Here is a 23,167-nt window from a genome sequence, read left to right as displayed (position 1 = left end):
GATGGGATGGGATGGGACAGCAGCAGAGCCATATGCAGGGTGGGATGGGAAGGGAAGGGATGGGATGGGATAGCAGCAGGGCTGTGTGTGGGATAGGATGGGATGGGATGGGATGGGATGGCAGCAGGGCCATATGCAGGATGGGGTGGGATGGGATGAAATGGGATGGGATGGGACAGCAGCAGGGCCATATGCAGGGTGGGATGGGATGGAACAGCAGTGGGGCCATATGCAGGGTGGGATGGGATGGGATAAGATGGGATGGGATGGGGATGGGATGGAATGGGACAGCAGCAGAGCCATATGCAGGGTGGGGTGGGATGAAATGGGATGGGATGGGACAGCAGCAGGGCCATATGCAGGATGGGATGGGATGAAATGGGATGGGATGGGACAGCAGCGGGTCCCTATGCAGGACAGCAGCGTGCAGCCGCGGCCCTATTAGCGCTGGAGCCCGGCCAGAGCCATTGGCCGCCATTCATGAGTCAACTCAATTTCGCTGGCTTTGCAAATGAGGACTTTGTCTAAAATGGGGAAACGGAGCAGAATGGCTCTTATGAAGAGGAGCAGCAGAAAGGGCCCTTTGAGGGGACGCTGCCGGAATAAAAGTCACTTTTATCCCCGGATAATTAGCGGGCTGTGAGTACACTAATTAACACGGCATAAAGGGACTCTTATTCCCGAGAGGAGAGCGGCGCTCGGGAGCTGATCTGGATTTGGGGCCGCCGTGTGAACAGAGCTCTGCACCCCATTGCGTTATGGGGACCCGGCAGCATCCCACACTGCCCCATAGACAGCCATGGGCTGAGCCCACCCCACACTGCCCCATAGACACCACTGGGCTGAGCCCACCCCACACTGCCCCATAGACACCCATGGGCTGAGCCCACCCCACACTGCCCTATAAACACCCCCGGGCTGAGCCCACCCCATACTGCCCCATGGACACCCATGGGCTGAGCCCACCCCACACTGCCCCATAGACACCCATGGGCTGAGCCCACCCCACACTGCCCCATAGACACCCCCGGGCTGAGCCCACCCCACACTGCCCTATAAACACCCATGGGCTGAGCCCACCCCACACTGCCCCATGGACACCCCCGGGCTGAGCCCACCCCACACTGCCCCATAGACACCCCACGTCTTCCCATTGGGAAGGGATGTGAACAAACCCAACCGGGGGGGGTCGGGGTTGCAGGAGGAGGGGAGGAATTCCCTGCTGGGAGGAGAGCTCCGATTCGGTGCCCCATAGCGGGGACGGAGGACGCAGCTCAGCCCCTTTGGAAGGCGGCGGCCGTAGGAAGTATTAAAGCCAACTGCTTCCTTTTGCAAACAATAAAACGCACAACGAGCCGATGCAGGAAACCATTCACGGCGCCCCGGTGCTGCTGCCCGGGGGGTCACCGAGCATCCAAACACGGGGCCGGGCTGCAGAAAGCAGCGAAAGCAATCTGCAATTAACCCCAAAGGCGTTGATGGGCCGGCGGGTGGGAGCAGCGGGGCTGCATCATCTCAGGGCTGCATCATCTCAGGGCTGCATCATCTCAGGGCTGCTCCGCCACAGCGCAGCGCTGCAAACAAAGGGCCGCGCCGTGCACAGCGATGGGGACTCAGTGCTGCGCTGCACGGCCGGGCTGCGGTCACCCCACGGTGTGCAGCCAACGAACGCACGGCCCTCCGGTTCAGGGCTGGGAATGGCGGCTCTGACCCCATAGCAGCTCTGACCCCACAGCGGCTCCGGCCCCACAGCGGCTCTGAAAGCATAGCAGCTCTGACCCCATAGCGACTCCAACCCTAAAGAGGCTCTGACCCCACAGCAGCTCGGAAAGCATAGCAGTTCTGACCCATAACAGCTCTGAAAGCATAGAAGCTCTGACCCCACAGCAGCTCTGAAGGCATAGCAGCTCTGACCCCATAACAGCTCTGACCCCACAGTGGCTCTGACCACATAGCGACTCCAACCCTAAAAAGGCTCTGGCCCCACAGCAGCTCCAGCCCCACAGCAGCTCGGAAAGCATAGCAGTTCTGACCCATAACAGCTCTGAAAGCATAGCAGCTCTGACCCCACAGCAGCTCCAGCCCCACAGTGGCTCTGATCCCACAGCGGCTCCGGCCCCACAGCAGCTCTGGCCCCACAGCAGCTCTGAAGGCATAGCAGCTCTGCCCCCATAACAGCTCTGACCCCACAGTAGCTCTGAAAGCATAGCAGCTCTGAAAGCATAGCGACTCCAACCCTAAAGAGGCTCTGACCCCACAGCAGCTCTGACCCCACAGTGGCTCCGACCCCAAAGCAGCTCCAGCCCCACAGCGGCTCTGACCCTATAGCAACTCCAACCCCACAGTGACTCTGATCCCATAGCAGCTCCAACCCTATAGCAGCTCTGACCCCATAGCAGTTCCGACCCCATAGCAGCTCTATAGGGCCAGGGCCCCCATCCCACCCAGCACCCCAACGCTGCACAGCACCTCCAAACCGCCCCACTCACAGCACTGCTGCCTCTTCACCGGGAGAAACATCCTGCAAAGAGCCTAATTAGCCCAGGCAATTAACGATACAACTTCCAGCTCAATTAGGCTCCTTCCCACTCACCTGCAGCTCCGGTGCCTCAGTCCATGCATTTCGGAGCTGTGGAGCTGCTCCCCATCCCCACAGCTGTGGGACCCCATTGCCCACCCCACACCTCCACCCCACAGCCATCCCTGCCCACTCCTTTGGGCTCTGTGGGGACACCACGGCCTATATTTAATGCTGGGGATGGTACGGGCAGAGCGACCTTACAGGGCAGAATGGGCTCCGGCACTGCGGCCCCAATCCTCCCCGCATTCCTCCCCCTCAAATAAGAAGGCAAAACCAAAACAGCCCACGGAAGGGGCTGCAGGGAGGTGCACGGGGGAGCAAAAGGCACCTCCTGCACGCCGGGTGCAATGGGGCGGCGGGGGGGACGCGCTCACACGGCTGTCACCCCACTGGGATGGGAGCAATGGGGGATGGCAGCCCGGATGGAATGGGCTGCAAAGCCGCGACCCCACATATGGGGTGGATGCCCAATGGGGCCGGAATGGCCCTCCAGAGTGGGGGGGGGGGGGGAGGTGGACACCGTCCAGAACAAACCCGCCTGCAGGAAGGAAGCTGAGTCAGCCCCGCCGCCCAGCCCCATTCCCAGCATTGGGATCGCGGCTTATGGGGCTGCTCGCTGGGGGCAATGGGACCGTGAGGTCAGCAGTGGGATTGCGGTGCACGGAGTGGGGAACCGAAATCAGCTCCGCACGTGGAAGAGGAACCTCCGCCCCACGGCCCAGCCGGTCCCATGCCACGCTCAGGACCCCCCTCCCCCCCCCCCCCCCCGAGGCGCAGCCCCCCCCAGCAGAAGGGCTCAGCACCCCAAAGAGGGGCAGCCCCCCCTCCCGACCCCACTCACCCCTCCCTGCAGCACAACCAGTGTGCAATGAGCACAAAGCCCAGAGCTGCTCCGCTGCTGACCGACATCCCCATGAGGGCACCGCGTTCTCCTCCAGCGCCATCCCGACCCCACAGCCCCAACCATGGGGCAGCAGCCACACCACAGGGGCATCTCTCCCACCACCGGAGAGCCCCCCCTACCAACCCCCCCCCCCCCCCCCCCCACGCTGAATAGGAAGCATCTGTGCGTCTCCACGGCCCTCTGCCAGGTTCCTGGGCAGTGAGTCACTCTGCTGATGCTAAATCAGACCGTTTGGTGCTCAGCACATCCACACCTCGGGGCTGCAGGACCCATCCCCCCCCCCCCCCCATTCCCCCGCAGCACCGCATGGGGCCATCTCGGCTCCCCCCACCCCACAGCAGCACCGCGGGTTGGAGGCAGTGGGTCCAATTCATACCACGGCCTCATCAGCTCCCGTCCGGGATGAGGAGCTCCGGTGCTGCTCCCACTGCCTTCACTTTGCCCGGCTGCAGGTAGAGAGGTGCAGCCACAGCCCCGCACCGCTCAGAGGACACTGAGGACGTGGGGACACGACGGAGGATGTGGGGACGCCACAGAGGATGTGGGGACGCCGCTGTCACCACCCCTGCGCTGTCCCAAACGCCGCCGAGCTGCTCTGGGAGCAACGAGGAGGCAACACATGGACCCCCCCCCCCCCCCCCGACCCACCCCCACCCACCCACGCAGCGGATGCTCCACATCCATGAGCATCACCACGGGGATGCAGCACTGGGATGGGAGCTGCAGCCCCATGCAGGAAAAGTGGGTGCACGGCCCCAGAGGAGCACTGAAGTGCCCCAACCACAGCCAATAGGGCACAAACCCCCCCCCCCCCAGCACTGAAACAGCCCCCCCCCCAGCACTGAGGCCGTTGGATCCCCGAGCATTGCAGTTCCCAATGTTTGCTGCCGGGAAGAGCCCCGGGGCAGATCAGAGCGGCGCTGCTGCCCTTTGTCCCTCTGGAAGGGCTCTGCACCCCCGGGGGGGGGGGGGGGGGGGGGAGGAGGGGGGGGCGGGGGGGTGGACTTTGGCTCCCCGCTCTTCTGCAGCCAAAGAGGAACAAACCGACGGCGTCCGGCGCTACGCGGCGGGTTTGGCGGTGCAAAGCGGGGCAGCCCCACCGCCCCCGTACCGCGGGTCGGGATACGGACCCCCACCCCCCCAAACCCCATCCCCCCCCTCCGGCAGCGAGGCTCCTTCTTATGGCACCGAAGGACGCGGTGGCGCAGCACGCCGTGCCGGCACACGTGGCTCCGTGGGGTGGGCGCTGGGAGCCCAAAGAGGGGCGTTCCCGTGCCGCCCTCCTGCCCCATTCCGAGCCCACGGGGCGGAGGAGAGGATGGAGGAACTTCCCCCGAGCGCATCCCCGCTGCTGCAGCCCCGTTTCCAAAGGCAACGCCGCTTATGCAATGAGCGATGCCCGTCCCTCCGCCCCCACCAACTTCGGGATCTGCGCCCCAACGCAGCGGGGTTGGAAGCGGAGACGGACCCACGGCGCTCCGTGCTATGGGGCGCGCAGCCCGGCCGTGGGGTCGGCGCCAGCGGCTGCGTCACCCCCGTGCCAATGACCCCACGGGTGTCAGCGCCGCGGGGGCGGCTGCGAGCTGTGCCCCCACCCCCCCCCCCCCCAAATAAACGTGGGATGGGATTTGGGCACCTGGAGGCCCTGGGGGGGGGGGGGGACCGCAGCCCCCCGGCCCTACGCCACAACAGCAGCTCCGTGGGGCGCAATGGTTGGGCACAGGGAAAGCCCCCCCCCCCCGCCCACCCATCCCCCCCACGTCCCCCTCCGCACGGATTGCCCCGCTGGGAACGCACCGAAGGGCAACGCAAAGCGCTCCTCCGCGTTTGAACGCAGCCCCGCACAGCGGCTCCGACCCCGCAGCGCGGATCGATGCGGACCGGGCCGCGACGTGCGTAGCGTTTGAATACCGCGATGCGGGGCGGCCCCGCAGCGCCGAGCGGGGAACGGGGCCCGGAGCTGCCCGCACCGCACCGCACCGCACCGCTGCGGGGCAAAGTTACCGGGAACGGAGGGGGAAAAAGGAGAGAAAATGGGAACAGAGCCGCCCCCCCCCCCCGCAGGAATGGGGCTCCGCGGGTTCCCCCGACGCGGGGAGCGGCCCCGCAGCGCTCTGCTTTGTCACAGCCCCGGAGGAGCGCCGCGATTGCAGCACCGTTCCGGACCGGGACCGGGTGAGACCGGGACCGGGAGCGGCCCCGCTGCGGGCACCCCCCGCACGCCGCCCCCCCCCCCCGCACCGCACCGCACCGCACCGCACCGCAGAGCCCCGCAACGGAAGCGCTGCGCAGCCCCGGGGGGACGCGTCGAAGCGAACCGAACCGCCCCGAGCCCCGCAAAGCCCCGCAAAGCCCCGCACTCACCTTCGAGGGCGCGGGCGGCGGGCGCGGCCAGCAGGGCCAGCAGGCACCCGGCCAGGGCCAGCAGCGGCCCCATGCCGGCGGCGCGGCCCGGCTCGGCTCGGCTCGGTACGGATCCGCTCGGCTCGGCTCGGCCCGGTTCGGCCCCGCTCCTCACGCCGTTCTGCCCGCGGGTCGGCGCGTCCCGCGCCCGCGCACCGACATCCGCGGAGGGAGGGGGGGGGTGCGGGAGGGGGCGGGAGGGCGGCGGAGCGGGGGAGGGCCGGGGCGGGGCGGGGGGGAGCGGGGCGGTGAGGGGTGGGGGGGCCCTCCGGCCCTGGGCGGCGGCGGCGGCGGCGGCGGCGACGCCGGGGGCTGCGGGAGGGGGCGGGGGGGGCTGCGCGCGCCGCCGCCACCGGGGGATGGAGCGCGCGCCGCCGCCCGTTGACGTCACCGGGCGCGCGCGCGCGCGCGCGCTGCCGCGGGGAGGTGGGGGGGTGCGTGGAGAAAGGGGGGGGGGGCGCTACGCGGCCGACGCGCATGCGCGTGCGGGACCCGGATTGCGCCCCCCGGGCGGAGCTGAGGGGATGGCAGAGGAGGGGGCGGCGGGACGGGACGGAGTGGGATGGGGGCATGGATGGGGGGTCGGGATGGGGTATGGGTGGGTATGGGGTGGTGTGCTGTAGGTTGGGGTATGGGGTGAGGGTGGGAGGGGGATGGGATGGGGATGATTCAGGTTTGGGATGCGTATGGGATGGGTATGGGATTGATATGGGATGGGTATGGTGTAGGTATGATATAGGTATGGAATGGGTATGGTATAGGTTTGGGATGAGTACGGTATGGGTATAGGAGGGGTATGGGATGGGTACGGTATGGGTACGGTATGGGTACGGTATGGGTACGGTATGGGTATGGGATGGGTATGGGATGGGTATGGGATGCATACGGTATAGGTTTGGGATGGGTATGGTATAGATATAGCATGGGTACGGTATAGGCATGGTGTGGGTACGGTATAGACATGGGGTGGGTATGGGATGAGTATGGGATGGGAATGGTATAGGTTTGGGATGAATATGATATAGGCATGGGAAGGGTATGGTATAGGTTTGGGATGGGTATTGGTTGGGTGTGGGATGGGAATGGGATGGATATGGGATGGGAATGGTATAGGTTTGGGATTGGTATGGTATAGGCATGGTGTGGGTATGGGATCGATATGGAATGGGTATGGTATAGGTATGGGATGGTTATGGGATGGATATATTATAGTTATGGGATGGGTATAGGATGCGTATGGTATAGGTATATAATGGCTGTGGTATAGGTATGGTATAGGTAAGGGCATGGCATGAGTACAGTATGGGGGGGGCACGGTGTAGGTTGGGGAATGGAATAGGTAATGTATGGGATGGGTATGGTGTAGGTATGGGATGGGTATGGTGTAGGTATGGGTATGGGATGGGTATGGTGTAGGTATGGGATGGGTATGGTGTAGGTATGAGGTGGGATGGGTATGGTGTAGGTATGGGTATGGGATGGGTATGGTGTAGGTATGGGGATGGGATGGGTATGGTGTAGGGATGGGATGGGATGGGTATGGTGTAGAGATGGGATGGGATGGGTATGGTGTAGGTATGGGAAGGGATGGGTATGGGATGGGTATGGGGATGGGATGGGTATGGTGTAGGGATGGGATGGGATGGGTATGGTGTAGGTATGGGGATGGGATGGGTATGGTGTAGGTATGAGGTGGGATGGGTATGGTGTAGGTATGGGATGGGATGGGTATGGGATGGGTATGGGAAGGGATGGGATGGGATGGGTATGGTGTAGATATGGGTATGGGATGGGTATGGTGTAGGTATGAGGTGGGATGGGTATGGTGTAGGTATGGGATGGGATGGGTATGGGATGGGTATGGGAAGAGATGGGATGGGATGGATATGGTGTAGATATGGGTATGGGATGGGTATGGTGTAAGTATGGGATGGGATGGGTATGGTGTAGATATGTGTATGGGAGGTGCATGGGATGGGTATGGTGTAGGTATGGGTACGGGGTGGGTATGATGTAGGTATAGGATGGGATGGGTATGGTGTAGGTATGGGTACGGGGTGGGTATGATGTAGGTATAGGATGGGATGGGTATGGTGTAGGTATGGGTACGGGGTGGTGTAGGAATGGTGAGGTGGGGGCATGGTGAGGGTGGGGGGGTCACAGCACAGGGTGGGCACTGCAATGGCGCAGGTCCGGGATTTGATGCCGAACTGCTGTCGGCTCCTCAGTGCGGTGGGGGGGGGACTTCAGCTCATCCCAGCGCGGCGTTCCGTCCCTCCTTCACCGCCATCCGCGCTGTTGTGCACCGCTCCGAAAAGCCCCCACCGAACCGGGGGGTGGGGGGGGGGTTCAGGATGGCCCACCCTCCACGACTCCTCCATCACTTTCTGCATCTGCGCCCCCCCCCGACAGCCACGGCTGCAGGGATGGTGTCACAGCTCTGACATCAGAGCCAAACCGTGACGTCACTCCCCATCCCGTGACCACCCCCCACCCCCCCCATCCCGGTGATGTCAGCAGTCACAATTACGACATCGATCTCCCGTTGAGGCGGTGGGATGGGGGGGTGGGGGGCAACAGCAGCGCGGGAGGGGCTGCGTGGGGGCACCGCCGCTCCAGATGTTGGGGGGGGGGTGCGGATGTTCCCGGGAGGGGCCGCCGAGACACAGCGGGGGGCTCCGGGGCTCCTCGGGCGGCCGCGGTCCCGGCGGCCCCCCCGGTGTTGGCGGTACCGACGGGGCGGCAGCGGCCCCTGGTGGCCCCGCACGGACCCCGCACCGCCGGGGGTGCCCGTGGAGGGGCTGCTTCCCAACACCCCCCCGCGCCCTTCTCGACCCCGCAGCTCGCGGCCCCGCGCAACCCGGTGGCGGAAGGGAGGGTGAGCTGAGGGGGGATGGGGGGCAACAGCGGGGTCTGCGGCCCCGTTGGGGCCGAACGGGCGCTGGAACACCGATGTGGGCCCGGGGGTCGCGTGTGGAGCCCACCCGCGGGGCGGCGTTCGTATTGCGGGGCCGTGGAGGACCGTGACCCACCCGCGAGGTGACCCGACGTGCGGTGCGGGGTCCCGCAGCCGCCGGTTCGGCCCCGGGGAGCCGCAGGGCCGGCCCCCCCCCCGCGCGCCCCGCGCGTCTCCTCCCTCTTCCTGGCCTCGGCGCTTTCCGCCGGAGCGGGGCCAACCCCGCAGCCCGGCCGCGCCCGCACCGCCATGCACTGAGGGCCCCGGGCCCGGCTCGGCCCTTCCGAGCGGCCCCCCCCGCAGGTAACGGAGCTGCGCGGCGGGGGGGGACGCGGGGCCGCCGCGACCGGAGGGGCTGCGCCGGTACCGGGACGGAGGGGCGGGGCCGAGCGGGAAGGGGCCGAGCGCGGGCCGAACCCCCCCGGGACGCAGCGGGGTCGGGTCGGGGGGGTCCGCGCCGCACCCCACGGCCGAGGGAGCCCCACGACGGGGGGGGCAGGAGGGGTAGAGGGCGCCGGCGGGGGCCGAGTCCGGGCGTGCGGGAAGGGGGAAGTGGGCGCCGCAGCCCCGTTCCGGTCCGTCCCGTCGGTGCGGAGCGGCAGCGTCGGTGCGGGAGCTCCGCTTCTGGGGGGGGGATGCCGTGAGCGGGAGGGGCCGCGGGTGGGAGAGGGGCTCCTCCGGAGGGCGGAGGGGGGGGGAGTGGGCACACAGCCCGAGCGCTGCGGGGGAACGGAGGCAGCGGGAGCGGCGCGGGGAGCGCTGCGCGTTGGACGCGGCCCCGCAGCTGCCGGGGTCCGTCGGGCTCCCGCAGCCCGCGGTGCGGTCCCGGTGCAGGTGGACGCGGTGCGGGCGCTGACGGCTGCTCGGGCCCAAAGTCCGCGGCTCCGCGCTGCCGACGGAGCGTACGGACGGAGCGCGGCTCCGCGTCACGGCCCGATGGGAGCGCAGAGACGCGCGGCCCCGAGCGCCTGCAGCGCCTCCGGGACCTCCCGGCGGTCCCGGGGCGGGGGCCGAAGCCGCGGGCCGGGCTGCGTTCGCGCACCGGAACCGGGGAAAGCCGTCCCGCTGCTCTTTTCACCCCGCACCGGGGGGCGGAATCGCTGCTCGGGGCGGACGGCTGCGCTCTGCGGGTCCCTCCCCGCTGCGTCCCCCCGCAGTCCCGCAACCTCGGGCCGCAGCGCGGGGGGGAAGCGGGCAGTGCCGCCGAGCGGTGACGGCACGGGACGGATTCCGCCTCTCGCCTTCGGGGTTTCCCCGGGCGGCGGCGCTCAGCCCTGCCCGGATCCCCGCGCCGCGCAGCCCCCGCGCCCCGACCCACGCGTCCCATCCCGGCCGCGCGGTGCTGCGGGCGCTGCGTCCCCACGCGGGGCCGCGGACGCTTTGCGGGGCCGTCCCCGCGGCCTCCTCAGCCGCCGCTCCGCTTCCTCTCCCGTTGGCCGAGCGAACACCACGTGGCCGTCGGTGCCGCAGCGCTGCAGGAAGCGCGGGGACACCGCGGCTCCGGGATGGCCGCGGTGCGGGAGGAGGAAAACGCGGAGCGATGGGAACTGCGGCGGGGACGGGCAGGAAGAGCAGCACGGCTGCGCCGGAGGAGCCGCGGGGCCGGAGCCAGCGGGGCCGGGCCTGGCTTCGAGATGCCCGGGGCAGGAGGAGGAGCGCAGCATCGCCGCGGATCGGAGCGGATCCGGGCATGCCCCGCTGGCGTCCCGGCAGCAGCAGCTGCCTCACTGCGCTCAGCAGAAAGACGGGTTCCGATGGGGAGGTGGGAACCGCGTCCCGGTCCGCTTCCGTGCGTACCCGCGGCGCACGGCCCCGTTTTCAGGCGCCGTCGGGGGCGGCGCGGGGATGCAGCGGCCCCGAGCGCTGCGTTTCGCCGTCCGTGAGGGGCAGGAAGGCTCCGTCCCGGCGGCACAGCCCGCGGTGGGGCCGAGCGGCCATGGGGTGCGTTCCGCCGGCGCCGACCCCCCCCTTCCCCCCCCGGGCTGAGCGGTGGGCTCCGCTCTGCAGGCAGAAGTGAATGCGTGGCTGGGAGCTCCGCGCGGGGCTCCTCCCGTGGTCGGTGTGCGGTCCCCGGCACGGCGGGGTTCCCCCCACGGTTACCCCTCACCCCCTCCTGGGGGTCTGCGCTGTGATGTTGTCCCGGGGACGCTCTCACCCTTCCCTTCGCTCTGGGTTCCTCCCTGCGCCTCAGCTCTGCTGTGGGGTGAGGGCTGTGGGGTGGCCGTGGGGTCCTCCACGTGCCGACCCCACACCTCGCGGGGTTCTCCATGGGGTCTGCGGTCGGCGGGCGCCGTGGGCGCGCCCCGGGATGTGCCCTCCTCGGGGGGGTATGGGGAGAAGCTCAGCCCCCCCATCCTACAGGGCAGGGGTTGGGGTTCCCAAAACCACCTGGTTCCCAAATCAGAGCCTCCTCCGCTTCCTTCCCCCGTGACTCTGCCGTCCCTCCTTGCACCGCCCGCCCCCCCCCCCCGGCACATCACCGTGCCATCACCCTGCGTGGGAGGCGCCGGGATCCCTCGGAGCTGAGGGGGAAACTGAGGCACAGCCGCCGGCATCGCCCCGGGACGGCGCTTCCTGCTCCTCCTCCGGGCAGCGGGTTCGGGCGACCCGATCCCATGGGATGGACACAGCGCGGAGCCCTCGGCGTCCCCTCCCCGCAGGTGACGCTTCCCACCATGTCCCTCTGGAGCATCGTCTCCCAGATGGCGCCGGAGGAGTTCGGCGGAATCTTCGCAGAGTTTCCCCGCAGTCTGCGCTGCGTCCTGGGCGAGTGGCTGGAGAACCAGCCCTGGTGAGCGCCCCGCGGCGCGGGGTGGGGGCTGAGCCCGGCGGGGGGGGGGGGGGGGGGGTCCATCCCAACCCATGTAGGGGTGAGAGGGAGGAGGGGGGCGGAGGCAGCGCCGTGGGGTCGGTGCCCGGATGGAGGTGGGTGCGCTGGGTGGGACCGGGAGCTCCAGGTGGGGGTGGGGGGAGCTCTGTGTGTGGGCGGGGGGGGTCGGGCAGCAGCGGGGTGCACACGTGGGAAGGCTTTGGGAAGGGGTGTCCTATGGGTGCACCCCGCTTTGCTCCCTCCCCCCGCTGTAACGCAGAGTTCCCGGCGCTGCGGTGGCAGAAATGCCCGCACCCCCTTCATCCCCATGGAGCTGCGGGCTTTGCTCTGTGCCCACCCGGCCCCTCTGCCCCACAGGGAGTTCATCCACGGCCCCGACGCCTTCTGCTCCAGCGTGGCGCAGGGGCTGCTCTCAGCGATGCTGGAGAGGCTGCGCAGCGCCGGCGGCGACGGGCAGCAGTGCCACATCCTGCAGCAAATCAGCAGCGTTGAGGTGCGGGGCGCACCTGTCCGCCCCCCCCCCCCCCCCCCACCCCCATCCCACAGACCCCACAGCCACTTCCCTGCAGCCCCCCGGGTCCCCCCCACGCCAGCAGCTGCCCGCCCCACACCGCTCATTCCCCGTTTTCTGTCGGGCTTTGGGTCTCCCCTTCCTCCCTTTGTGTGCGCAGCGCTTCTCCGCGTTCTCCTGCTGAGTGCTGAGTTCTCCGTGTCGCCCTCTGTCTCCCCCCCCCCCCCCCCACTCTGACTGCAGATCAGCCCCTGCGCTCTGTGCTGCCGCGAAGCTCTGTGTGCGGGGGCTGCTTGGTGCTCCCCCCGCCCCCCCAACCCCGGCTCAGCTCGGGCTGAAAGCTCCTCCTTTTGGTAACACTTTCCATGTACGTTTGGGACGGGGTCAGCTTTCCTCGCAGCTCCTGGAAGGGGGGGGGAGGGGTGGGGGGGGGTCAACCTCGGGGTGCTGCTGCTTGCTTTTGGAAACATGCAGCTGTCGCAGCCTTTCCCTTCACTCAGAGCCCCCACCTCCTGGGGACCACAACCCCAGGATTTCCTCCCCTAAACCCGCGGGCAGTGGGGCTGGGATGGGTCCCGCGTGGCGGGGATGCGGGCAGCGCACAGCCCCACACCGGGGAGTCCCACCCCACACCGAGCACAGCTGATGTGGGATGCGCAGCGAGGCCGGAGGAGCGGAGCCAACGGGGAAATTCCTCCCCGGGTTCAGTGGAAGGCGCTGATTCATTAGGATGGGGTGGATGGGAAGGATGGGAAGGGCCTCCCCCACTGCAGCGCTGACGCCTCAGGGCGAGATGTTGCAGAAGTGGGGCCGTGGGATTCGGGGTCGGTTTGGCTGCCATTGGAGGCTACTTCACGTTTTCTAAGCACGGTTTATAGGGTTTTAAGGTTCCATCCGCCCCACACGTTGGGTCATGGCCCCTCCAAGCCTGGCTCAGTGCTGGGGGGGCACACAGATGGGCGGGGTACCCCCGGTGCCCCCATCGCACCCCTCACCCCCCGCTCCCACAGGGCGCATATCGGCACGACCCGATGCGGTTGGTGGCCGTCCTGAGGGCCATCCTGGAAGGCGAGAAGGCCGCCGTGCTGCGGAGGGTGAGTGCCCCTTCCCCCGCCCCTACCCGTGCCACCCGGGGGTCCCACTCACCATCCCCACCCCCCCCACCACCCCAGGACCGCCACCTGCCCCTCAGCTTCCACCGGCGCCAGGAGGAGCTCAAATTCAGTCTGGGACTGCGGCGGCTGCAGCACCGCGTGCGGGAGGTGCAGGCAATGCGGGAGCGCGGGGCAGCACCGGGGGACGGCCCTGCAGGTGAGGGGTCAGGGATGGGGGGGGGGGGCGAGGGGGGAATGGGGGCCAAATGGATGCACTCTGGTGCTGATGGGTCCAAACTTTGCTCCTGCACAGCCTCGAACGCGCGGGACCCACAGCTGAAATCGGAAGGGAAAGCACCGGAGAGCGTAAGTGGGGCGGCGGGGTTGGGGTGTGGGGCTCGGTGGGCTCGGTTTGCCATGCGGACCCCATTGCTGTGCCCTCCCCCCCCCCGCCCCCCCTTCAGGAGCTGCCCGCGCTCCTCCTGGAGGCCACCAAGGAGCTGGAGGCGGCCAGGCAGCAGGTCCTGAAGCGCATCCAGATCTGGAAGCGGCAGCAGCAGCTGGCGGGGAACGGCGCGCTCTTCGAGGAGAACCTCACCCCGCTGCAGAAACGGTGGGGGGGGGGGGAGGGGGGCATCGGGGGACCCACGGTACCCCCCCAACCCATGGGGACGCCGCCGTCCCGTGGGGCTCTGGGGCTCAGGGCGTCCGTTCCCGGTGGTTTCTCGCAGGTGTGAGGGTTTGGTGGAGGTTCACTTCCAGCTGCACCAACAGGTGATGGCGGCGGGCGCAGAGCTGGGGGCAGAGCTGCTGTCCCAACTGCTGGAGAGGCTCAACGAGGTCCTGTCCAGCCTGGTCCGGAGGTGACGCACGGAGATGGGGCTGCAGGGGGTTGGGGCAGAGTTCAGAGCGGGGAGGGGGGGGGGGGGGGGCGGCGGGGGCTGGAGCAGAGCTTGGTGCCCCCCCCTCAGCTCCTTCCTGGTGGAGAAGCAGCCCCCCCAGGTGCTGAAGACGCAGACCAAGTTCCAGGCGAGCGTCCGCTTCCTGCTGGGCCCGCAGCTGCTGCAGGCGTCCCCCAAACCCTGCATGGTGCGTGCCGATATGGTGACGGAGAAGCAGGCGCGGGAGCTGGCACACAGTGCTTACAGCAGCACCCTGAGGTGAGCGGAGCGCCCGGCGTGGGGCTGCGACCCCCCCCCACCCCCCCCACACACACACCCCGACACCCCCTCACCCTCCGCACAGTGAGAGCACCGGGGAGATCGTGCACAACGTGGTGGCTTTGGAGACCAACCCGGGCAGCGGGACCTGCAGCGCCAACTTCAAGAACGTGGTGAGGGGCAGCGCTGGGGGCTGTTGGGTTGGTGGGAGGGGTGGGGGGGTCCCGGGGGGGTGGGGGGGCTGCTGGACCGCTCAGTGCCCCTCTCCCCAGATGCTGAAGAAGATAAAGCGCTGCGAGAGGAAGGGCTCCGAATCGGTGACGGAGGAGAAATGCGCCGTTCTGTTCAGCTGTACCGTGGGGCTGAGCCCTGCTGGGACCACCATGCGGCTGCAGGTGGGCAGTGCTGGGGGGGGGGGGGGGGGGGGGGGGGGCGGGTTGGGGGGCTGCAATCCGTGGGGCTGAATCTGAGCATCGCCCCCCCCCCCCCTCCAACAGGTCCTGTCCCTCCCCATCGTGGTCATCGTGCACGGAAATCAGGACAACAACGCCAAAGCGACGGTGCTGTGGGATAACGCCTTCTCTGAGATCGTGAGCGCAGTGGGGTGGGCTTTGGGGTGGGGGGGGGAAATGCAGGATGAGATGCGCTGATGCTGATTGACCCCCACCCCCCCCAGGAGAGGGTGCCCTTCGTGGTGGCCGAGCGCGTCCCCTGGGAGAAGATGTGCGATACTCTGAACCTGAAGTTCATGGCGGAGGTGCAGACCACCAAAGGGCTCCTGAAGGAGCATTACTTCTTCCTGGCCCAGAAGATCTTCAATGACCACAGCGCCACTCCGGAGGACTTCCAGAGCCGCAGCGTCTCCTGGGCGCAGTTCAATAAGGTCCGGGTTGGGGGGGCGGTGCTATGGGGGGTGGGGGGCTGTGTGGGGGGGTCAGTGTGGCCCTGGGACCCTCACACCCCTCCTCTGCCCCAGGAGATCCTGCCTGGACGGGGCTTCACCTTCTGGCAGTGGTTCGATGGAGTCCTGGACCTCACCAAGCGGTGCCTCAAGAGCTACTGGTCGGATCGGTGGGTGCTGGGATGGAGCATGGGGGGGGTCGGGGGGGGGGGTCCGTGTCCGTCTGTCCGTCCCTCGATGCCGTCCGTCTGTCTGCCCCTATAGGCTGATCATTGGCTTCATCAGCAAGCAATACGTGTGCAAGCTGCTGAGCACGGAGCCCGACGGAACCTTCCTGCTGCGCTTCAGCGATTCCGAGATCGGGGGGGTCACCATCGCTCACGTCATCCGCGGGAAGGACGGTGAGTCGGGACGGGCTGCCCCACGCCGGCTGTGGGACGGAGATGCAGTTTTGTGCCCCCGTGCCCCCCCCATAGGTTCCAGCCAAGTGGAGAACATTCAGCCCTTCTCCGCGAAGGACCTCTCCATCCGCTCCCTGGGGGACCGCATCCGCGACCTGAGGCAGCTGCGCAACCTCTACCCCAACACCCCCAAGGATCAGGCGTTCGGATGCCACTACAACAGTGAGCCATGAGGGGGGGTCCGGGGGGGCCCCCACGGTGTGTGGGGCAGCACTCAGGGCGCTTTCCTTTCCCGCAGAGGAGCAGACAGGGAAGGACGGACGGGGCTACGTCTCCACCGCCATCAAAATGACAGTGGAAAGCGAAAGGTGGGCGCAGGGAGGGGGGGGGGCGGCCGTGGCGTGGGGGGTGGGGCATAAAAACAACCTGGGATGGGGGGGGGGGGTCCTGAAGGAATCCCTCCCCCCGCCCCTCCCCCACGGTCATCTCCATCTGCACTTCTGCAGGGACCAAACGCCCCACAGCACTGCAGGGGGGGGTCCCGAGGCTGCCCAGCCCCCCCTGTTCGCCCTCCCCGTGCTACAGCCTGAGCTGCAGCCCGAGAACCTGCTGAACCCCATCTGGTGAGTGCTCTGCGGTGGGGGGGGGGGCTGCAGAAAACCCCCTCCTGCTGACTCCATCCCCCCTTCCACCCCGTGTGCCTTTGCAGCCCCCCCGCCCCGTTCTGCCCCCAGCCCATGGGCAGTTACCCCCCGGGTGAGAGCAGCATCAGCACAGTGGTCACAGAGGGCCTCCGCTCCTCCTACCCCAGGTAAGAGCAGTGCTGGGAGGGGGGGGGGCGAGGATGGAATGGGAGCACCCCCCCACCTCATCATGCTCTGCTTCCCCCACAGCCCAGGGCCGATGCTCTCCTCACCCCCTCTGGTGATGGACCCCTCTGTGTCCCGCTGCCAGGACCCCTTCCAGAACCCCATGTAAGATCTGGGGGGGAGGGGGGGAATCACCCCCCCCCCCCAGTGCTCCCCGCAGGGAGATGTGCCTCCAGCCCTGAATCAATCCCTGTAGCACGGAGCTGGCAGCGAGATGTCCCATACCCCCCCCCCACAGCCCCTCTCCCCCTTTTTGCCCCCCCAGGAGCTTTCTACCCAACCAGTTTCTGCCCGGGGAGGGCCCCCGCCAGCTGATCCCCGGGGGTCCCTCCCCCGAACCCCGAGATGAGGAGATGCCGGAGCTCGGCCCCTTCGAAGCCATCAGCACAGCACTGCAGAGCTCCCCGAGGTGGTAAGTGCTTGGGGGGGTGGGGGGGGGAGGTCACCCCCCGGTGACCCCCTGCCCATCACGCCCCCCCCCCCCCCCCCTCCCCAGGCTGCCGCCCAGCACAGAGCTGCCCCCTGGCTCTGAGTTCGATCAGTTCCTGCAGGAGATGTCTCTGGAGGACCCCACATTGTGCCCCCCCTTCGCGCCCCCCCCTCAACGCAGCGCATACCCCAACCCCACTGCATCCTACTGGGGGTTGGGGGAGTCCCGCTGGGATGACAGCGTCCGCCCGGGGCACGTGTGAGGGGTGGGATTGGGGGGGGGCATCGCGCTGTGCCCCCCCCACACCGCCCCATTGAGTTGCATGGACTTGGCACAAATTGCGCAGGGGAGGGGGGGGGGGCTGAGCGGAGGGGGAGGGGTCACAGCATTTGGATACCACTCTGCCCCCCCCCCTCCCGTGCACACGCTGCACTTTGGAGCACAGAGCCACAGCCCCAGGTGCTGAGGGGGGGGGGGGTTCCCATCCCCCATGGGGGCAGCCCATAGCCTCGCGCGGTGACCCCCACCCACACCACCACCCCAACCCACGCTGCCGGGCTCAGCCTCTGCGGGGGCTGTGATGACTCATTCTTGCTGGGGGGGGGGGGGGGGGGGCTGTGCCAGCCCAGTGCTCAGCCCCCACCTCCTGGGGGGGCAGCAGGGCAGCAAACCCCCCCCCCCCCCCCTCCATAGGGCCACAAAGCCCCACACACCCAGGGCTGGTGCTTGCTTTGGGGTCTGTGAGCTGCCCCCCCCCCCCCCCCCCTCCCACCCCAGCCCAGAGCAGGGTAAGGAGTGGGGGAGGTGGGGGGTGGGGGGGGGCAGGACTATAAGCCGTAAAATAAAGTTTTATTCCAAAATAACAAAATAAATAATCTACTGTACACGTTACAAAGGAATTGTCGCTAACGCTCTAAAAAGACACCACGCAGTCCTATGGGGGGACCCCGGGATGGGGGGGGGGGGGATAAGAGGGGTGGGGGGGGGGCACAGTACCCCAACGCCCATCCAACACCTGCAGTCCACTGGGGGTGGGGGGGTTCCAGTGTGACCCCTCCCCATCACATGGACCCGGAGAGTATCGTGGGCTGTGCATGGGGGGGGGGGGGGGGGGGGGGGGCACCGAGCGGGGTTTGCTGCGGGGTTATGTACAGTGGGGTGAGTGCATGCGGGGGGGGGGGGGGGGGGGCGGTGCGTGTGCACGGATGGTGGGGGGGGGGGGTGGATGGAACACAGCACGTGCGTGCGCTGCGGGGGCTGCGTGCCAGCACCAATCCGGGCGTGGGCGGCTGCACGCGGCGATGAATGGCCTGGGGAGGGGGGGGGGGGGGGGGGCTCTGCACATCGGGCTTTAGTCCATGGGGGGGGTCCCGTGCTCAGAACATGGATGGAGGAGGGAATATTGCTGCTGCGGGAGGGGGGGGGGCGCTGCGGCTGAGGTAACCGTGCGGGGGGGTTGGATGTGGGGGGGGGCAATGGTGGAGCACCCCCCCCCCCCCAGCACCCATTGCCCCACTGCTGTTGGCCCCCCGGCTCTCCGCCCGTTATTGCTTCGTTAGTCGTGGGGGAGGGAGTGGGGAGGGGGGCGCGGGGCCTCACTGCCGGCTGTTCTCCTGCTCCACCTTGATGGTGCCGCGGGGGGGGTCTGGGGGGACCGGGGGGCCGCGCTCCGCCAATCCGTCCTCGAATTCTGCAGGGAGAGAGGGGTCAGAGCCCCACCGAATGCCGGGGGGAGGCAGCGCCCGCAGCCCCCGCGGGCTCCATGGGGCCGGAGGGGGGGGCTTACAAGGGGCGGGGGGGGGGGGGAGGGCAGGATGGGGCACACCTGGGGATCCCCTATGGCTGGGGCTCATCTGGTGGGGGGGGGGGCTCACTTGGGGGCTCCCCTGGGGCTGGGATGGAGGGATCACGTGGAGGGGCTCCCCTGGGGTTGAGATGGGGGGGGTCACCTGGGCCGGGGGGCTCACCTGGGGGCTTCCCAGGCAGGCAGGGGCTGAGCCGCCCCACGCGTTCGTGGGAGACCAATCGCGCCAGGCGCAGCCCCTCATCCATCAGCGTCTGCTGCAGAATGTGACGGCTCCAAAGCCCGTGCGGGGGGAGCGCGAGGGGCGCGTCGGGGGCAGCGCCGGGCGGGGGGGTCAGCCGGGGACAGAGCCCCGCCGCTGCGAAGAGAGGGAAAGGGTCACCTCGGGGGGGTCGGGGACGGGACGTGGGGTGGGCGGCCGCCATCTGCCCCGCAGTGCCCCCACTCACCCTGCGCGTGGCCGTCCGGGCTCTCTCCGGCCGCTCCCCCCGCATCCTCCTCATTGCCGACGCGGTATGGGGGCGCGTGGAGGTCCGACCCCAGCGGGGGGGGGTCGGGGCGGCTCTGCTCCCCCACCTGCACGGAGCACACGGGTGAGCGCCGGGCCCTCCCCCCCTGCCGCTCCCGCACACAGCCCCGAGCGCGCCGAGCCGTCACACCTACGCGTGGGCGACCGCTGCCCACGCTCACAGCTGTGCATGCACGCACACGCGTGTGCACCCCCGGTGCACGCATCCCCCTCCCTCCCCCCCCCCCCCCCCCCGCATACAGCCCCGCACCCACCTCCTGTTTGAGCCGCTTGGCCGCGCTGGCCCCGCCGTCCTCGGGCTGTGCCCTGTGCGGGTGGGAGCACAAAGGGCTGCGTCAGTGCGGGGGCAGCACCGCACTGCTCCCCCCTCCCCCCCCACGCTGCGGGGCGGTGCTGTGGGGCGCAGCGGGGTCTGGCACAGATGGAACCGAAGCGGGGGGGGCACGGGGAGGGCGCAGAGCAGCGCCAGCGGAGCCTTTGGGGGGGGGGAGAGGGGGGGTAAGGGAGGTCGGGACTGGGGGGTCAGAATGGAGGAACTCAGGATGGGGGGGTTCCCCCTCGATCTCCAACAGCATCCCCTGTGTTGTGCCCCCCCCCCCCCCCGCCCCCCACCTGCACACCAAACTGCCTCAGCAATGGAAAGGGGAACTCGCGGCCCCCACCCCCGCCCGGAATTGCCGGCGGTGGAGGTGGTGGTGGTTGTGCAGCTCCCATGGGGGGAACCCCACGCGTGGGCTGCGGGAGGGGGGTGTGTGGGGGGCGCTGGAGGACTCCGGCTCTCACCTGGACACCTTGAGCGAGGACAGGTAGGTGCTCTCCCTCGCGACCTGTCGCGACAGCGAGAAGAGCTCAACGCGCCGCAGCAGCAGCGAATTGTCCCGCAGGCAGAACTGCGCGGCCGCCTCGTTGATGATGAGCTGCGGGCACAGAGCCGTGAGCGGCAGCGGGGGAGGGAGGGGGGGGGGGAGAGGGCACAGGGAGCCCCCAGCCCGGCACGGCCCCCATCCCCATCCACTGGGGGGCACCCCCACCCCGACCCCCACCTCGTGCAGCGTCAGCTGTTTGCCCTCCCGGCGCCGCGCATCACCGCGGCCGTAGATCGCGCTGTGCCGCCGGATCTCCTCCTCCTTCTGCCGGTCGCCGTCTTCCAGCTGGAAGATGTGCCCCACGGCTTTGGCCAACTTCTTATTGAGCTTTAGCAGAGCCCGCAGCTCCGCGTCCCCCCCCCGGGGGCAGCTCTGCAGCAGCCGCTCGACGCTCTCCGCCACCGTCCGCACCAACTCCGGCTCCAACGCATCGCTGCCCGACGGCCTGCTCGGCGCCCCCCGGCGAGAAGGGAGGAGCGCCCGGCTCCTCATCCCCACCGCCCTCCGATTCGGGGGTGCTCCTACCCGGCCACGGCGGCACCCCCGACGGCGACAGCTTCTCCGGGGGCTCCGTGGGGCTGCGGGCGGGGGGCGTCCCCGCGCTTCCCCCCCCTTTCCCCGCAGCCTCGCCGGGGCTGGCGTGCCCGTTGCTGAGCGATTTGCGCCCGCTCCCGTCGGACAGCTTGAAGAGCGGGATGCTGCTGACGGGCACGGCCGGCACCGGCTGGCTGAAGAGCCCCGGGTTGGACGCCCACTCTCGCAGTGCCTTCTGCAGGCGGCGGACGTGCAGCGGTTTGGTGGCCATGCCCACCAGCGCCATGATCTCCAGGAACTCCTCCTCGCCCGCCTCGCACAGCTGCTGCACGTCGTCCCCTCCTTGCTGGATGAAGGTCTCGTAGTAGCCCAGCAGGTTGGCACGCTGCAGCACCCGGTACAGCTGCAGCTCCCCCAGCGTGCGGGGCACGGCCATGGCGCGCCTGCGGGACAGACAGACGGCGTGATGGGGCGAGGAGGGACGGACGGACACCCCCACAAGCCCCGGGTCTGAGCTGCACCCCCCCGCCTTTTGGCCTGGGGGCACTCAGAGGGCAACGCGGGGCTCCACTGAGCATCCAGAGCCACACGTGCAACTCAGCTCGGAGCAGACCCCGCACCCACAGCTGTACCGACCCCAACACAGACACGAGCGGGGCCCCACTGAGGAGCTGGGAACCCCCCCCGCCCCCATCCCACACCCCGCGGCCCCACCCGTGCTCCCACCCCACGGCGCACCGCTTGGGGCAGAACACACCCAGGGCTGCCCCAGTCCTTCCCAACCCCCGGGGACAGCAACGTCCCAGCAGCCCCAGTCCCCCCCCCCCACTTTGGCCTGGAGGTACCCAGAGGGCTCTGCAGACCCCACCGGGCACTCAGGCCCCCACGTGCTCCCTGGGCCAGGCTGGACCCCCACGCCCACATCTCCCCTGATCCCAACATGGACACGAATGGGGCCTCACGGCAGAGCAATAACCCCCCCCCGTTCACACCTCACAGACCCACCCGTGCCCCCACCCCACGTGGAGCAAAACACACCCAGGGCTGCCCCAACCCCACGGGGACAGCGATGTCACGGCGCACCCCCCGACTCCCCCCTCCCCCGATACCCCCCCCCGCTCGCTCACCGCGGGCTGCAGCCCCGTCCGGCCGCTACGCGCACCCCGTGGGCATGGACGGACGGTTCCGGGGGGCTCCGGAGTCCCGGGGGGTGTTCGGGGGTCCCGCGGCCGCGCCGTGCGCGTTCGCTCCGCCGCGCCGCGCCGCTCTGCGCGCCGCCCACACGGGCGGTACCGAGAAATAGCAGCGGCCCCGGCTGCGGCGCGGCGTGGGAGGCTCCGGAGGCGGATCCCGCGGCTGCCGCCCCCGCTGAGCGCGGCGTGGGAGGCGGCAGCGAGAGGGGGGGGAACAGTGGGACCGCCCTATCCCCCCCCAACCGAACCGGGACGGGAGGGAGCGGCTGCGCCCGGGGCGTGCGGCGGCACCGGGGGTCCCGTCGGGCAGAACGCGGTGAACCGACGGCCGCGGAGCAGTGGGGAAGCGGGGTTGGGGGCCCGGGCGGGCTCCGCTCGGGGCAACCGGAGCCTGCGGGGGGGGGACACCGAGACCCGGGGCGACCCCGCATCTGAGGGACCACGGCTGTCACCGGGGGTGTCGGTGCCCCCTCCCCCCGCAGCCCCGCGCCACCTCCCGGCTGTGGGACCGCCGCGGGGTCCGGGCTCTGCCGCTCAGCCTCCCGCGGGGGGGGAGGAAGGATGGGGGGCCGTCAGAGCGAGCAGCCCCGGGCAGAGCGGGTCGGGTCCGGTGGGGAGGTGGAGAGGAATCTTTCAGCCCTCCCCCCGCGGGCATCGCCCCGACCCCCCCCCCCCCCCCCCCGGCCTCAGCCCGGCACTATTTATACCGCGCCGGCGCCACCGCCCCCGCGCCCTCTGCCCCGCGTGGGGGGGGGACACGACAGCGCAGCGCCGCGTTCCGGGGCCGTCGGGGGGAGGTGTGGGGGTCCCGTCCCGCTCCATCCCCACAGCACAGTCCCGCTCCGCACCCCCCCCCCCCCCCGCCACCCCACAGACCACCGACGGCCGAGCAGTCCCAGCCCCCCCCCCCCCCCGGGGTCCGGCCGTTCCCAGGCTGCCCCCGGCTGACGCACATCCTCCGCCCACGGCCCCGCCGCTTCCCGGCTCCGCCGCCCACGGCCCGGGGGGGCCGCCCGAGCCCGTTCCGCCCACAGAGCCGAGCGCCGGGGGGGTGGGGGCGGCTGCTGAGCACGGCCGGTGCTCCCCCCACAACCCCTCCTGAGCCGCCCCTTCCCCACGTCGGGGGGTCCCGAGTGGGCATCACGCAGCCGAGGGGAGCCCGGTGCGGAGACCGCTCCCCCGTGCCCCGCAGAGACCCCCA

At 69.3% G+C, this 23,167-nt stretch overlaps 3 protein-coding genes and 1 non-coding gene across 9 annotated transcripts in view; 1 reads left to right on the top strand and 3 right to left on the bottom strand.

The window, feature by feature from the left end:
* LRP1 (LDL receptor related protein 1) overlaps nucleotides 1-5,981 on the bottom strand; it is a 68,325-nt gene extending 62,344 nt beyond the window's left edge. The window contains 1 exon segment of the mRNA NM_205242.3: nucleotides 5,850-5,981. Within this exon segment, the coding sequence (NP_990573.3) occupies nucleotides 5,850-5,922 (73 nt within the window). The 5' untranslated portion in view covers nucleotides 5,923-5,981.
* Nucleotides 4,991-17,453, top strand: STAT6 (signal transducer and activator of transcription 6). 6 transcript variants are annotated; one of them, XM_046905028.1, is made up of 22 exons: nucleotides 4,991-5,660; nucleotides 11,505-11,635; nucleotides 12,032-12,167; nucleotides 13,196-13,279; nucleotides 13,358-13,496; nucleotides 13,593-13,645; nucleotides 13,744-13,892; nucleotides 14,011-14,142; nucleotides 14,251-14,439; nucleotides 14,525-14,612; nucleotides 14,712-14,834; nucleotides 14,937-15,029; nucleotides 15,116-15,322; nucleotides 15,416-15,510; nucleotides 15,605-15,741; nucleotides 15,817-15,963; nucleotides 16,040-16,109; nucleotides 16,248-16,364; nucleotides 16,451-16,552; nucleotides 16,635-16,715; nucleotides 16,876-17,022; nucleotides 17,107-17,453. In XM_046905028.1, exons 2-22 carry the CDS (start codon nucleotides 11,520-11,522, stop codon nucleotides 17,300-17,302), a joined length of 2,601 nt encoding a protein of 866 aa, XP_046760984.1. In that variant the 5' UTR covers nucleotides 4,991-5,660; nucleotides 11,505-11,519; the 3' UTR covers nucleotides 17,303-17,453. The 6 variants fall into 6 exon arrangements, with proteins under 6 accessions (XP_046760984.1, XP_046760983.1, XP_040510831.1 ...); XM_046905027.1 differs by lacking the exon at nucleotides 4,991-5,660 and adding an exon at nucleotides 5,903-5,954; XM_040654897.2 differs by lacking the exon at nucleotides 4,991-5,660 and adding an exon at nucleotides 9,039-9,147.
* A 792-nt stretch (nucleotides 17,454-18,245) lies between these two features.
* NAB2 (NGFI-A binding protein 2) lies at nucleotides 18,246-22,960 on the bottom strand. The gene is given in 8 exon segments (XM_025145522.3): nucleotides 18,246-18,730; nucleotides 19,008-19,202; nucleotides 19,294-19,420; nucleotides 19,628-19,679; nucleotides 20,157-20,290; nucleotides 20,417-20,681; nucleotides 20,683-21,216; nucleotides 21,901-22,960. Coding segments are annotated over 8 exon segments (1,899 nt in total). The 5' UTR covers nucleotides 22,398-22,960; the 3' UTR covers nucleotides 18,246-18,635.
* On the bottom strand, nucleotides 22,371-22,431 carry MIR12267 (microRNA mir-12267). The gene has a single exon (NR_162034.1). It is a non-coding gene; the product is annotated as a microRNA mir-12267 (primary transcript).
* Nucleotides 22,961-23,167: the final 207 nt, after the last annotated feature.

Source organism: Gallus gallus, chromosome 34 (genome assembly GCF_016699485.2).
Source record: "Gallus gallus isolate bGalGal1 chromosome 34, bGalGal1.mat.broiler.GRCg7b, whole genome shotgun sequence".
Taxonomy (NCBI): Eukaryota; Metazoa; Chordata; class Aves; order Galliformes; family Phasianidae; genus Gallus; species Gallus gallus.
Note: the sequence above shows the minus strand (reverse complement) of the source record. Positions and strands in the feature narration are given on the sequence as shown.

Bases quoted from the DNA above. Each gene is read 5' to 3' on its own strand.
- STAT6 (XM_040654896.2), top strand. From the start codon at position 11,112: ATGGGGTCTGCGGTCGGCGGGCGCCGTGGGCGCGCCCCGGGATGTGCC. The intron at 13,893-14,010 runs GTGGGGGGGGGG...GGTTTCTCGCAG, and splicing joins CTCACCCCGCTGCAGAAACG to GTGTGAGGGTTTGGTGGAGG. The intron at 14,835-14,936 runs GTGGGCAGTGCT...CCCCTCCAACAG, and splicing joins GGACCACCATGCGGCTGCAG to GTCCTGTCCCTCCCCATCGT.